The sequence below is a fragment of the Sus scrofa genome, chromosome 15 (genome assembly GCF_054392235.1).
Source record: "Sus scrofa isolate SSC_HxYL_T2T_F1_AM1 chromosome 15, Sscrofa_HxYL_maternal_Yorkshire_Landrace_v2.0, whole genome shotgun sequence".
Classification (NCBI taxonomy): Eukaryota; Metazoa; Chordata; class Mammalia; order Artiodactyla; family Suidae; genus Sus; species Sus scrofa.
The window spans coordinates 151,673,255-151,689,253 of record NC_139397.1 but is presented as its reverse complement, the minus strand read 5'-3'; the positions used below and the strand labels follow the sequence as shown (position 1 = coordinate 151,689,253).

At 52.4% G+C, this 15,999-nt stretch overlaps 1 protein-coding gene across 50 annotated transcripts in view; it reads right to left on the bottom strand.

Annotated features, from left to right (window-relative positions):
* The window catches only part of LRRFIP1 (LRR binding FLII interacting protein 1), a 156,132-nt gene that overhangs the window by 86,899 nt on the left and 53,234 nt on the right, over positions 1–15,999 (bottom strand). For 19 of the 50 annotated variants that reach the window (XM_084998807.1, XM_021075503.2, XM_084998818.1 and 16 more), the window contains exon 1: positions 6,415–6,647. The exons of the other annotated variants lie outside the window; for them this stretch is intronic. In XM_084998807.1, coding sequence (XP_084854933.1) covers positions 6,415–6,480 — 66 coding nt within the window. In that variant the 5' untranslated portion in view covers positions 6,481–6,647. Of the gene's footprint in view, positions 1–6,414; positions 6,648–15,999 lie in introns of those variants that run through there. 50 annotated transcript variants of the gene reach the window in all.

Sequence of the window (15,999 nt, the reverse complement as noted above, 5' to 3'; positions counted from 1 at the left end):
GACTGAGCTGTTGACAGCGGGCCCATGACGTGACCTTGGACAAATTTCATCACGTGCGAACACCAGCCTTTATTACCGGAGCAAGGGAACCAGGTGACGTGATCCCTGGGCACTTCCTCTGTCTCTGAGACGCGGTGTCTCTACTCTGGGGTCAATCATTTGTACACTGAGCCCATCCTCAGAGTTCTCTTTCTCCACTTCGCTGCTGGAAATCTCCTGACTTTGCTTCTCAGAAAATTATACCAAAATACCAAACTGATATTAATCAGGAGCAAAGTTACTCTTGTTACTTTATCGGGAGCACATGAATAATATTTATGTAACCAAACTTCACAATACATGGAATCCCCTTATGGTGCAGTGGGTTATAGATCTGGCTTTGTCACTGCAGTGACTTGAGCTGCTATTGTGGCACGGGTTTGATCCCTGGCCCAGGAGCTTCCACGTGCCAAGGGTGCAGCAAAAAACCCCACAGAGGACCGAATTTCACAACACAATCTGCAGCTTCAGCAAATACCCACACTCGAGCTGATGAATAGAAATGGGCCACAGTGTCTTCCATGCAAATCAAGTTCTCCTCTTTTTTTGCTTTTTAGGGCTGCACTCGAGGCATATGGAAGTTCCCAGGCTAGGGAGCAAGTTGGAGCTACAGCTGCCTGCCTACACCATGGCCACAGCAACACACGGGGTCCGAGCTGTGTCTGCGACCTACACCACAGCTCATGGCAACGCTGGATCCCTAACCCGCTGACTGAGGCCAGGGATCGAACCTGCATCCTCATGGTTCCTAGTCAGATTCATTTCCGCTGAGCCATGATGGGAACTCCCAGAGTTATTATAAAATATTAGCTAGTCAGATTCATTTCCGTTGCGCCACACCGGGAACTCCTCAAGTTCTCTTCTTGTTAATACGTTTCACATTTTTTTCTGAGATGAGTGACGCTCACCCTTCCTACTACAGTGTCCACAGGCTGGTACTATAAACAAAGGGCATGGTGGCCCCAAATAACCTCATGTGTGAGGGACAGGTGACAGGTGAGAGCAGCCTGACCTCACCTGAGTTGCTCTCCAGGTGACAGGGTCCCTTCAGCCAGTGCATCTGGGCTCCACGCCCTTCACTTCACCTGCTCCACTCAGGGTCTTCCCTGCAAGCCCCACGCCTTCAAGGTGACATGAAACCCTGGCCCTGCTCCTTCTCAGCATAAGGCTGGGTGCTCCAGCAGCACACGCCTTCCCACCTCAGGCAGCACCCAGGTATTGAGTACACCCTGTGTACTCAAGGGCTACCTCTGGAACCAGCTAGGAAAGATCCAGAAGCCGTCGGTTCCATCCTCAACCGACGCACAGATGCCAAATCAAACTCACAGTTACCAAAGGGGAAACGGGGCAGGGAGGGATACATTAGGAATTGGGGATTAACGCAGATACACACCACTACACACAAAGAGAGAACCAACAAGGACCTGCTGTCCAGCACAGGGAGCTCCACGCCACATTCCGTGATCACCTACCTGGGGGGGGAAGCTGAGGAGAAAAACGGACATGGGTACATGTACAACGGAGTCACTTTGATGTTCACCTGAAAGCAACACGCTGTTGCTGAGTCAACTACGCATTACATTTTTTAAAACTAATAGTAAATAAAGATTTAAAAGTCCCCCTCCCCTGTTCAAGACCCTTGCCTGTCCGGATGGGTGGGGGAGGGAGTGGGTACAACACGAGCAGCAGCCACCAGGCGGGTGCCCCAGCAGCGCCGCTGTGGGTTGACAGCAGGCAACTCTTGAGCTCAACCCACAGCTAAAAGTTGGTACAGGATGGAAAATGGAAAAGCAAACATTTCTGCAGCGCTGTCATGTCTATATTCTTTTCTGTCTTTAGAAAAACACAGGCCATCGAGTGTTCTTTTATGGGAAAAACTACCGGAAGTCGAAAGGAAACATTCCATCAAGAGAAGACCTCTGGGCACGCACCTCGGAGCCGGCTCTTGTGTCCTAGAGGCTGCCGGAGTAAGAAGAAACCCTTCAGCCCTGATGCTGGGGTTGCGAGGCCCCGAGGCTGCAGAGAGAGGCTGACCACATGACGATGCCTGCTTACTGCCCGCCACACCCTGCGTGGGCATCGGATCCAGGGGTGGCACTTATCAGCACCGGCTCTGCACCAGCGGGCCTGGGTCTGAACTGGCCCCACCGCCTGCTGGCTGTGTGGACTTGGGAAGGTCCCCCGTCCTTCCCAAGCCCGTTTTCTCTGTATCTGGAAGCGGCGATAACAGAACACGTTGTGAGGTTACACCGGCCGAGGGGCAATGTCCCCAGAAAACATTTGACGTGGCCGGCACAGCAGGCCTTGGGGAACTGCTGCCTCCTGCTCCTACTTACACCGTGTCTCCGGTCACAGCGGTGTGAGTTCAGCTCAGGGGAAGCTTAAAGGCAGCTCAAGAAGACAAGCGCGCTGAGGTACCCACCGGGAGAAAGTGCGCTGGGAAGTTTCGGAGGAAGTGGGTGGAGATTTCCAACCCCCACCAAAAGCCCACTCCCATTTCTCTTCCCCAAGAAGATTCTACACCCACTGGCCACAGATGAGCAGACAGATGTGAGGGTCAGAAATCTTGTTGCTCTGATGAGCTCTGTTACACAAACACACACACGAAACATTTCAGTTAGAATGAAAAGTCTCCGTTATGGTAACTGAAGCTACAAAGTAGCTGCACTTGAGATTCTAAACACAACTACGGACACCGCTTTAAAGTTGTCACGTTACAGTAAGAAGGAGAAAACCCCTTGAAACTCTGGCCCTTCCCCAAATGAAAGAGTCTCAGAAAGGGGATTTTAGTATTCGTTTCCAGGCACATGCACTGCCATTTTAAATCACTAAATCGTGTATGTGGTCAAGACAGGGCTTTGTTTAACTCAGAAGAAAGAAGTTCATTTACCTAATTTTACCTAGATAGGCTGCACAATGAAAGTTCTGGTAAATCCATTCCATGACAATAAGCCGATTTAACACACACACACACACACACACACACACACACACACAGAAATCTGTGTGGCCCAGAGTAAAAGCAGTAAAAGGTAATAAAAATTCCTCTTCTCCCTACTAGGTCTACATATAGTGAGATGCAATGTGCTTATTGCAATAACAGGTTAGTAATTCAAACCTTATGGTCTCTGGGGCTCCATGATGAAAACTTTTTTTTTGGCCTTGCCCATGGCATGCGGAAATTCCCAGGCCAGGGATCGAACCTGCGCCACAGCAGCAACCCGAACCGCGGCAGTCACAACACTGGATCTTTAACCCACTGAGCTACAAGAGAACTCCTAGAACTTTTAAGTATGATCAGATATTTTGGAAACACTGGCATATGAGTAACTAGTCAAACAATTCCTTTGCTGAGTCACACAGCCTGATTTTTCAAGGATAAGAATTTCCTCTCGAACATTGCCTTTTGAGGAGCAAACACCTCACACCAACACGCAGACGCATAATTCTGTAGAAACCAGATAAGGGCTGCATCTAATCAGGTAATACTCCAATCAACTTCGCTTGAAAACACTTCAGCAGCTATAAATAACCCGATTTCCTGTGCTCAGGGTAAGCGGCAGTTGAGACGGCAGGTTTTTTTTTTTTTTTTTTAAATTGCACAGGAGGCTTCCGCTATATTGACACCAGCTCGGGCTGAACAGAGACGAACTCTTAAAGAAAAGGGGAAACAGAGGCTCCCTCTCTGCCCCAGACCCTCGTACTCCTATGAGCAAAGACCTAACTTACTATTTTTCTATCTTAACTGCTCAGGGAAATGATACACCTAAAACAAGCCATGAATCCAAGGCTCAAAATCTCAGACGGAGCCCCGGCCAGGCCGGGCCCCCTTAGCGCTGAGCCCGCCCGCCACATCCATCAATGCCTCCGCTGGCCGGGCCCTGGGGGCCCTGGCACAGGTGTTTACAATGAGATGAGACATGGGGGGCCCACGTTCCACCCGGACAGCCTCTCTCAGAAGGGGGCTGGTCCTTGGCAGGGCTTAGTGCAAATCCGTATGTGGAAAGGGGACCAGAGGTGGCACAAGCTCTCGCAAGCATGGGGAAGTTACAAAAGTTAAAGAATGTACGGTTCCTACACTGTCCTCTCGAGCAAGGGGCCTGGACTTCCGGCTTGGATCCTGCTTTTTCCTTTGCTCGGTGCCGTGCAGCTGGACAAAGCCATGTCCTCCTGCCAACCCGGCTCTCACTCCACAGCCATGTGGCCCCAGATCTCTTCCTCCGTTGGGGACCCCTGTTCCCAGGACACAGGGTCACCTAACGCAGAACACAAACGGGCGCAAACCGGTCTGAAATGCCACACACTGGCCTCCAGCTGAAACCCTTCTGCCCGGGGGTGGCTGCTGGGCGACTCCCTTCTAACACACCCCACTCACCGCCCCCACCCCCAGCCTGCTGGTCATTCTGCGTGTTTCCCTTTCAACCACGAACCTCGTAACACAGGGGACTGGGTTTGACTTGGGTTCCCTATGGCCCACTCTAAAAAAGTTTTTGCTGCTCTTTAAAAAAACAAACAAACAAAAAGGCTCCTACAAGTTCACAACTGGAAACCGGTGGGTCAAACGGGTATCTACAATCACCATTTTTGGATTTTAGATGGGTAATGAGATGCATACACGTATTGTGTAACAACCGGCGTAACAGTTCTTCATCAAGTATGGGAACAGGGCTGCCGAGAAATGTATGAATGTGCGCTAAGGGGTGGGAGACTGAAACCAGCCTGCCGTCAGCCAGGGCAGAACGCACGTCCAAGTGAATTCCGCCATCAACTTGCGAAAAAGAGAGAAACGACTTTTGGTTTTCAGAGCTTACTGGATCCTGGAATTGAGGGGAAGAGAGGCTGGGATGTGCCCACCAGGCTCCTTCGCAATCAGAAGCTGTTCCAGGCTCTCCTGCCACCTCTCCCGGCAGCACCCCTACAAAGCACGCATCCCAACCAGATCCAACCCCGCACTTAAGTCAAGGGTTAACGAGAGCTTGTAGCCAGTGCCTTAGGAGACAGGTGTTACTTCTACTCATTCCTCTGATGGCCTGGCCTCTCTTTCTCACATCCTGTTGTATGTTCACTCTTTTGTTCTTCAAAACCTCCTGGCCCAGCAGCCCACTCCTCTGGGCATGAATCTTGCCCAGGGACGGACATCACCCAGCCCTCGCCATCTTCAGTGGCTCCTCGGTAACACCGGCATCTCAGCAGTGTTCCCATCCCTCCTTCTTCCAAGGACCCTTCCCTGATGGCGGTTCAAGGATCTCTCTTTAGGTGCCCAGTTAGGTTGAGGGGTAGCAACCAGCTCCAAAGGTCTGGTCCAAGGCAGGAACTTTAAGTGAGGTCAGAAGGCCAGCACTCGCACTTAAACATACCCACCTGACAGTCCTCAGCAAGGCATACAGTTTTTAGTGTATATTCCTTAGAATCTATTCCTACACCTCTCCCTGGCCTTGATCAGGGAGCTGCCCGTGGTCAGGGCGGTCTGATTCATCCTGACTCTTCCACACTCAGTAGGGGATTAATCCCTACCTGGTGAAGGAGTATTTGGGGCTCATCTTTTTATTGAGGTTCCACAAAGGCCCTGTAGGGCCTCTCTTGCTGCAATATGAGCTTAATAATCTGTTTCTTTTCCAAAGCACACCCTTTCACCTTTAAATACTGCCATTCACGATCAACCACAAGACACAGAAAACGGGTAATTTACAAACCTTCCCCACTTCACCCCTCTGCTCGATTTGAATGCCAACCTACTCCCACATCCACCGTCCCAACACTGGGTATTGAGCTGAATAAATGCAAAATGCCACAGATGGAGGATCCTGTCTGGACCAGAGACCCCCAGGGGACCAGCCTAAGTGGATCTGGGGACTGGAGTTCCTGGCGGGCTGGAGAGGTCGAGTTCAGCTCAGTGGCTCTAAGGTCCAGAGCAGGAAATGTGCTTCAAAGCACCCAGCCACTGGTGGTGCCAGCCCCAAGGAGAGGGCACCGCCTCTAGGCACCAGTTCTTAGGTATAAAACACCAAACTAGCAGCTCGGAGTGAAATTTTAGACCACGCGCAGGTCTCAGACCGCGGCGGGACCCGCGGCCGAGTCACCCAGCCGGCAGAGCCCGTCAAAAGGCCGTGCCTGTGGGCAGAAGGGACTAGGCTCCTTTCCCTCCTGGCGAGGGGCGTTCTCCACGGAAATGTGCTTCCAGGGCGCAAGCGGGGACAGCGCACAGCGAGCCGCCAACTGAACCGAGAGCGGGCCCCCCACCCGCATATTCCCGCGTGCGGACGTTCGTTTACGGGAGTCCCCGGCCAGGCAGAGCCCACCTTAGCCCCAGAGCACTGACAAGGTCCGAACTGCGCCGTCAGAACCGAAAGTTTCGAAAACGGGTTTTCCCCTTACCAGTTTCTGAGCTTCTGGGCTCAAACATTCTATTTCCTTGTTCTGCGTGGCCGCAGGGTTGGTCATCCTGCCGGTTACAAGGCCACCTTCTCACACAGCCGGGAAAGAGAGTGAGCGCGGGGCCCCTCGGATCCGCGGGCGGGCAGGCTCTCAGCGCAGCCGCATGCCCGGAACGGCGGGATTACTGTCCCGGAGACAAATCCGCGCGTCGGGACGGGAACCTCGCCCTTCCCAAGGCGGAGGCGCGCCTCGGCGGTTCCCCGGCTCGGGCGCGGCCGCAGGGGCGGGGCGCAGGTGGCCGGAGCCGGCCGGGCCGGGGGTGGGGTCACTCGGGAGAAGCGGAGCTGGAGCCGCCCGCTCTGCGCGCCCGCCCCGCCCCCTGTCCCCACTCCACCCACTCAGGCCCCGCCCCCGCCCCACCCTCCCAACCCCGCGGGTCCCGCCCCCGCCCCGCCCACAACCCACACTCAGGCCCCACCCACCCTCCGCGCTCCACCCTCCCAGCCTCAACACCCCCCACCCTCGACTGCGCTCCACCCCCCGCGGGTCCGGCCTCCTCCTACCCGCCCCCCGCCCGCGCTGTGCCCACGCGTGTCCCGCGCAGCTCTCCGCCCTCACTCCCCCGCTCGCCCAGCTCTTAACGCCTCTCCCGCCTCCCCTGGTTCGCGGTTATCAATCACCGCCCATGCCTCTCTGGCCCCAACCCGAAAGGCGGTGGCGGGGGGAAATGACCCCATCCGGCCCCGCCGCAGAGCACGCATCCGCGCGGGGAGGGCGAGTTAGCCCCGGAAGGAGGGGGGAGGGAGAGGAGGAGCCCGCGCGTGGCTGAGGTCCTCTTGGGGAGGAGCCTATACGCGGGGGGGTTCTGCGCGGGGGGCGGGACGTCCTCGGGTGGAGGAACCAGGGCGGGGCGGGGCCCACGCGGGGGCGGGGCGGGCTGCCTCACAGGCTCCGCCTCATCAGGCCCCGCCCCCGCCTCCGCGCCTTAGCTGTCCTCCAAATTTCAGGTCGAAGTGAGCGTCTACGGATGCTACAGCCTCGAACGAGGCCCGCAGCACCTGCTGGTCGCGGTACTCCGTTAACGTGTCACCCTGAGAAAGGGCCGGCTTACAGGGCGACGAAACTGTGCGGCCCAGAGGGGGTGAGACCGTGCATCCGAGGCCGGGGCGCGCCCTCCGCCCGCCTCTTCCTCAGCAAACCTCGGGCAGAAGGACGCAGGTGCGGGAGGTTTGGCGCGGATCCGGTGTTTCAGAGTTAGGGGGCTGCACCGTCCAGGGTCGGGAGGGAGGTCGTGCGAGGCAGGGGCTGATTCCACGAGGTCCCTGCCCCTGCCGGGCGCCGCGCGGGGAGGGCGCGGAGAGTGTCTCTTGGCGGGCCAGGGTCCCGGCTGCCCAGCACACGCCTCCTCCAGCCGCAGAAGAGGCCGTCGTTCGTTCCTTAAAAGTTCCACACACAAAGCGACGAAACTGACCTCACCAGGCTGGGGCAGCAGCAACGGGAAGGACCTAGCCAAGCCTGGCGCCCCTCCTCCCCCCATGCCCTGGGGGCATGTATTCAGAGGCCCTTCTCAGAAAGAACACCTCCTCTCTTCAAAAAGGAGAACTTCCAACTGAACGGTTTGGGCTAATTCGGTTTCGCAGCTCCAGAAAAGTCTTGGGAGACCCCAAATTCACGTTTAAATGTTACAGCCCCCCAATTTCCCGCTTTCTGCCACCCTAACCTAATTCTCCCTGACACATTAGCGCAGGACCTGGTGTGAAGCTCGGCTTCCCGCTCTGGCTTGGGGAGGGGGCTCTGGAAGGAAGAGGGTGTGGGGGGCAGCAGAGGGGTTTCTGAGGGACAGGAGGGCCTGACCTAGGAGAGGGTAGAGGCAGCAAAAACGCGAGGCTGAGTAAAGACCCAGAGCGGCCTCCGTGGGAGACACTGGGCAGATTTCAACTTTGATGAAGATGAGCAAAGCCGGCCTTGGATGGATGGCAGCATCGGCTTGGCAGGAATAACTTTCAGAGAGACTGAAATGCGTCCTTTTAAGAGCTTGTTTTCTTGCTGTAATGCTCGTGTTATGGTTCTTGATTCTATAAAGTTAAGTGCATTGGAGAAAATAATTTTAAGCCGTTTTACATAAACAAGTATGGGCCTTAGGGAGTCTATCCTCGAAAGCAATGATAATTTTAGTAACGCTTTCACAGATAAGCATGACAGCCAGTTAATAAAACAGCCTTCTTGGAGCCTTCAGTTTGAATATTCCAGTCTTGATAAGCAAATTCTGGAGATTTTTGCCACCTCAAACCCTCTGGCCACATGTCCCAGAAGAGGGCACAGGGGACAGGCTTCGTTTGTCCTGTCACAGGGCAAATGTCTATAAACACCTGCACCCTCCCCACCTCCCAGGTGGCCGTCTGATGGTAGCTATCAGCTTTATGCAAACCACAGAGGGAAAGGGTTAAGCGGACTCTGCAACTAAACCATCGGACTCATTCCTGGCTCTGCTACTTACTACGGGATCCTGAGCAAGTACCTTCGCCCTGTGTCTGGAGTCCCATCTGAAACATGCCAGTGGCAATGACAGTGCCCAGGGCTTAGGGGAGGCCCCGGGCTGAGCACCGTCAGTGGTCAGCCCCCCTCTCCCCCTGCCTCCAGAGTTGTCCCCCTCCCCTCCAGGCACCCAGGCCTTTCCATCCTTCTCTGCAGCAGGAACGAAGCTGGGCAATAATGGGTGAAACTGGCTAAGAACTGGGGGAAACTGCGGACAACCCCAGAGAAGACAACAAACCCACAGTCCCCACAGAAGCTGCGGAAGGGCCCGGCTGAAGCCCGGGGTGGCAGGACACTGTCACCGAAGAAAAAGCTACTGGCTGATTTCAGTCTCAGGAACAAAGTACCAATACCAACAAGAAAATAACGGTGAGCAGCAAGGAGATTTCTGACTCCACTTAGCAGCAATTAGAGAACACTGCTATTCTGACGCCTTGTAGTTGGGAAGCTGCCACCATGTAAGGTGGCCCAGTCTCGGACTGTTCCCAGCGGCAGAGCACGTGTCCATCTGCATTGTAAGCGGGGTTCAATTCATACTTCTTGGTGTTATTTAAATCCCGGGGCTCCGGACGGAATAAGGTGTAAAGTGTGGTTTCCTTTCGTTCACTGCGATATAAGCCACTCTCTCAGGAGAAGGGCCCCTCATCCAGCCCCTTCCCTGACAGAAACCCCCAAGTTTCTTTTTAAGCTCAGCAAGGCGGCTTATGGGGTGATTACTGAGTGACTGGAGCCTACAGACACGGTGCTGGGGAAGTTCACGCAGAAGTCAAGGAAAGTGACATTTGGAGAACAGGAAGCTTGCAGGAACACAGAATTTTTATCCCAGCACTCACAGCTCTAGAGACGGCCTGGCAGAGTAGTCCAAGGCCTGTACGCTGAGGAAGACAAAACTCAAAGCCGACAAGAAGCCCCTGCTTTCCGTCCTCGAAAGCCAGGGCCCCTTCGGATGATCTGAGCAGTGGGGGCCTGGGGCGGGGCAGGAAGAGGGTGGCCAGCCTTGTGACAGTGCCACTGGGGGCCCTGGGGCTTTCTGTGAAGAGCTGTGAGGTCAAGGACAGAGGTTCAAGGACACAGGTTCACTTTTCTCCTCTTTTGGTCAGGATCCACTTGGACCAAGTCGACTCTGCAAATCCAGCCTCCTCCAGGCAGCTGGGTAGTCACTGCAAACACCCAGTCACTGCTTAAACTCAGGGATTCTGTCCCAAGAGGGACGTAGGGTTTTGTGCAAGCGCCACCTGTCTCGGGTGTGTCTAAAAGCCACCCTGCTTGTGCTGCTCTGTGCCCTCCCCTCAGAAGGGTAAGGTCTGAACTCTCCAAAGCAGTCCTCGGATGTGCACTCAATTATGGGCAGGAGCTTAAGTGAAGGGACGCCTAGAACAGAACAAAAGGTAAGTAGAATGATCTAATTTTGTTCTAGGAACAGCAGACTCATAGCTCACCAGCAAATGCCAGAACATTTAACCACTCTGGGGCCACACCCAAACTTGGTTTACTGGTTTCCAGGGTGTTGGTGTGTTGCTAGGTCCGCCAGCCCCGCCCCTGCTTTGGTTTGGCCCTAAGTGCCAGGGCAACGGAAACAAACCCTTCCAGGGATGTGGCACAACCAGAGGGCAGGCTGGGAGGGCAGAGTGGGCCTCGGCCACCCCACTCATCAGCTAACTCGCACAAAATCATTTTCCACATCACAGCCGCAACAGCTGTTTTTCATGAACATGAATCACTGGCCGTAAGGATTGCGGCCGAATAAACATCTCTGTATCACTTCGACAAACAATGAGCTTGCATCTATGCTATTACTTTCTCCTTTTGACTAATATTTAACAAAACCCACTTCATATTATAAAGCTGCTTCATGAAGTGACTGCCCAGATTTGCAAGCCCCGTTCCGTTTATCAAGCATTTTACAAAGGAACCACCTCAGAGAGATTGTGAGTTCGGGTCTAGACTAGAGCATCAAGCAAATGTCACGATACAGTCACATGAATTTTTAAACTTCCCAGTGTATATGTTAAAGTTATGCTTACGTGATACTGTAGCCTATTAGCTGTGAAGAGCACTATGCCTAAAAAACGATGTACAGACTTGAATTTAAAAATGTTACTGCTGGAGTTCCCGTCGTGGCTCTGCAGAAACAAATCTGACGAGTATCCATGAGGACATGGGTTCGATCCCTGGCCTCGCTCAGTGGGTTAAGGATCTGGCGTTGCCATGAGCTGTGGTGTAGGCTGCAGACGTGGCTCGGATCTGGCGTTGCTGTGGCTGTGGTGTAGGTCAGCAGCTACAGCTGTGATTCGACCCCTAGCCTGGGAACCTCCAGATGCCGCAGGTGTGGCCCTAAAAAAAAACCCCAAAACACCAACATGTTATTGCTAAAAAAAATGCCAGTCTTCACCCGTGCTTTCAATGAGTCAGACTCTTTTTTGCTGGTGGAAGCTCTGGCCTCGGTGGTGGTGGCTGCTGACTGATCAGGGTGGTGGCTGCTGAAGGCTGGGGTGGCTGTGGCAATTTCTTAAAACAAGACAACAATGAAGTCGGCCACACTGAGTCTTTCCCTTTTTTTTCCCCATGGCTGCACCTATGGCATACAGAAGCAGCTGCAGCCACGCTGGATCCTTTTAACCCACTGTGCTGGGCTGGGGATCCAACCCATGGCTCCACAGTGAACTGAGCTGCCATGGCTGGGTTCTTAACCCACTGCAGCACAGCAGGAACTCCCGATTCTTTCACGAATGAGTACTCTGCAGCCCGCAATGCTATTTGATAGCATTTCACCCACAGTAGGACTTCTTTCCAAACTGGAGCCAGTCCTCTCCTGCTGCTGCTCCATCAACCGAGTTTACAGAATAGTCTAAATCCTTTGTGCCATTTCAACAGTCTTCACAGCCTCTTCACCAAGAGTTGATTCCATCTCAAAAAACCACTTTCTTAGCTTGTCCGTAAGAAGCAACTCCTCATTGGCTCAAGTTGTATCATGAGATGCAGCGACTCAGTCACATCTTCAGGCCCCACTTCTGATTCTAGTTCTCTTGCTCTTTCCACCACATCTGCAGATACTTCCTCCACGGAGGTCTTGAGCCCCTCAAAGTCCATGAGGGCTGGAATCAGCTTCTTCCCCACTCCTATTAATGTGGGTACTGTGACCTCTCCCAGCCAATCACAAACGTTCTTAATGGCATGTAGAACAATGAATCCTTTCTGGAAAGTTTTAAGTGCATTTTGCTCAGATCCATCAGAGGGATCACTATTTCTGGCAGCTATAGTCTTATGAAACCTATTTCTTAAATACGAAGTTGCCACAAACCTTCAATTTGTAAAAAAAACAAAGCAAAACAAAAAACCCCAGTTTCTTCAATGCGCAATAAAGTGAAGCCCAAGTGAGGCCAGGGTTTTAACCCCAGTCCTTAGCATCCAGCGCACTCCCGGACACAGATGGGCTCCAGCCAAACAAGCAAACAAACAAACAAAAATGAACAGAGTTCCCGTCGTGGCTCAGTGGAAATGAATCTGACTCGTATCCATGAGGATGAGGGTTCGATCCCTGGCCTTGCTCCGTGGGTTGAGGATCCGGCATTGCCATGAGTAGGTTGCAGATGTGGCTTGGATCCTGCGTGGCTGTGATTGTGGTGAAGGCTGGCAGCTGTAGCTCCGATTTGACGCCAAGCCTGGAAACCTCCACATGCCACGGGTGTGGCCCTAAAAAAAAAAAACAAAGGAAGGACTCCCTCCCCGCAGGCAGCCAGGGATCCTCGTGGGGAACAGTCAGCAGACAGGCTGTCCCCCTGGGCTTGGCTCCAGCTCCAGCTCCACAGTGTTGGCAAAGCAGGGCATGTACCCAGGTCAGGACTGGAGCCGGCTCTCTGGGGAAGACGGGGGCACTGGTAGGAGCATCACATGAGGGGCCCAGACCCCACCTGCCATCTGCAGAAAAAACTGTATCCCGTAGTCAGCCGGCCCAGCGTAGGCCCACAGTGAACGTGGTCCTCAGGCCGGGATCCTGCCTCCTCCGGTGGACAGAAATATTGGGGAAAGAATGGCTGGAAAGCACGAGAGAGCTCGCGTTTAGCCCATACAAAGCTCCTCATACCGAGCACACACCCTGTGCTGGGTGTCCTACAGCCACAGCCCTCACCTTCCAAGGCACCCGTGACTCGGTCCTCCCCCTCGAGACGGAGCAGGCTCCTCGGGAACGGGAGCACGTGCTCGTCCCTTCGGGAATGACGGATGGAGGGAGGGACAGGTGGAGGACTCTCCCAGTGAGGTGGAGGGCGTTGATCACGCATCATGAACTCTCATTGATTTTTTTTTTTTTCCCTTTTAGCTCCGCACCTGCAGCATATACAGAAATTCCCAGGCCAGGGGTTGAATTGGAGCTGCAGCTGCCAGCCTACACCACAGCCACAGCCACACCAGATCCAAGCCGAGTTTGCAACCTACACCACAGCTCATGGCAACAGCGGATCCTTAAGCCACTGCGTGAGGCTGGGGATGGAACCTGCATCCTTACAGACACTATGTTGGTGTCTTAACCAGCTGAGCCACAACGGGAACTCCTAACGCTCATTGATCTTAAGTATTTTATATTTTTGTAGCAACTGGGAATAGAAATTCTTTTAAAAGTGACATGACTCATATCCTGTAATAAACCATAACGGAAAAGAATATGAAAAAGAATACATATGAAGAACTGAATCACGTTGCCGTAGAGCAGAAATTAACACATTATGGAGCAACTATCCCTCAATAAAATAAAATTTTTAAAATGGCCCGACTTTAGGAATTTTTTTTTTTTGCATAATTACCTAGCACCCAGCAATTCACCACACTTCTTTTTTACCTAATAATTTAAAAAAAAAAATCCGTTTGGATTTTCTAAGGAAGGTGATGAGTTTGGGTCTTGGTTGGACTGAATTTGAAGGCAGAAAGCCTTGATGGAATATCCAACAGGTACTTAGGCACCAAAACTATGAACTGGTTTAAGGTGATGAAGCAGAAAAGGGGCTGAGGGAAGGAATCTTGAGAATCCTACAATTAGTGAATAAGAGGAGTGTCAGGAACAAGCCAAGACAGACAATGGGTAGTTAGAGAAACAGGAGATACAGGTGCCTCCTGGAAGCCACTCTTCAGAAGGCTGGCGTGGATATCAGTGGTAACCGGGGCAGATGGACCAAAGAGAACAGGGTGCAGAAAGCCTTTAATTTGCAACTAGTAAAACACTGGCTGTGGTGTTCCCTTGTTGCAATCCCACATTCAAGCAGTTTCAAGTGCACGTATAGTAAGTGGCAGATTACAGCCTGGGAGGGAGACAGAATCGAGGCGGCGGGGGCTGGCCGGAGATCTGTTCATCTGTCAACCTGTTTCTCGGGACGGAAGAGACTGGAGACTGGAGGCTGAAAATCGGGAGTGGAAGGAGAGGGAGGACAAGCAGTGCAGGCGTAGGCGGACCTCAGACTGAGGGATGGGGGGTGGGGGGGGTTATGGACCTTCAGGATTTGGCCTGATTCTGAGCTAAATGGAGATGAGAAAACCAAAGCGGCCAGGAGAGGACAGACAACAAGAAGCACAGGCCTGGTGCAGAGACTGTGGACCAAGGAGCTGAGGCAGGAGGAGGGGCAGGAGGAGCCGACACTGAAGGGCTTTGCCAGAGAGATGCCCCCCCCGCCCCTCTTTCCAGTACTGAGCGCAGGAGCACAGAGCCCGTCCACGGGGCTCCAGAAAGCCCAATAATTCTGACAGAGGGCAAAATCCACCCGCATTTAAAATAACTTCTAACTTATTTTATTCGGGAATTAAGTTCATCTCCGCAAGTGTCCAGGAACTTAAGTCCATAGCCATCTTGGGGGGAAAAAAAAAACCGTATCCACTGTTCTACTCCATTCCTCAGAAGTGATCCGGAGCCCTAGGACCAGACTGGAGTCATCACAGAAACACCCCTCACATACGGTGACCGAGGAAACGGCCACACACACCTCCGATAAAGCATCTTTTAGGAAAACCCATTCCGTTTTCCATGAGCACGACACACTGCGGGTGACAACCAATTATTTCCCTGAGATTATTGCAAAACAATAAAAACAACTCAAATCCATTCCATATTTCTCAGTCATATAGGAGAAAGCTCTGAAAAGTCTCCCAAAGTCAACTCTAATGCAGAGAAAAAAGTATGTATATCCACTCTCAGAACAGGCCATTTAAAATACTTTTGATCGGAATGGATAGTGACGGGAAAACACGCTTTCCTTGCAACAACCGTATCCTCCAGGTAACAGAACACCCCACTGATGAGAAATACACGAAATGCTTCAGTGTATATTTCGGAACAGAAAATAAGGATTAGAAAGAATCAAAGCAGTACTTCATCCAGATACGCACCCACCTGCTTGGCTTTGGCCTCAGAACCCTTGCCTGTGAGTTTAACATTTGGGGACAGACAGAATGAGCCGTGAAAAAAAAAGACCCTTTACTCTGTGAGCTGAAAAACCCAGAAATCAGTCAGGCTACCAAGGTCAATACCAATACGGACACCAATCTGACTGACAAATGTCATTCAGAGAAAGGATGCGTGGGGAAACATGAGAGTGTCTCACCTGAATTTAAACAGTGCTCATCACAAATAGATTATTTGAGGGCACTTAAGATGCATTCAGAAGTTTGAAAAACCAGGCACTCGTGCTAAACAGCTTGACTTGAAGACAATCGGACTCAAAGACTGACCAAAATATCCAAAGTCAGCGATCTTCCAGCCGAAGGAACAGGAATTCTTGAAACATCATCCCTAAAATGATCTTTCACAGAAAATGAATTTTCTTAAAGGAAAACAGAGTCTGTAATACACATAAGCCCAGCCCTAAAAACATGCGCCACACCCTGAAATAAAGGTTTCCCCCGCTCTGCAGTTTAGCCCCTGAAATGCAGTGCAAAGAAAAGCCATCAACTCTTTAGCCTCCAGAAAAGTACCAGCTCATGGGTACCTTCTTTATCATTCATTCGTATGAACAGCTATCTTGACAGAAGCCTTTAGCATAGAACAAAAAAGCCTCACCTTTGAAAAAT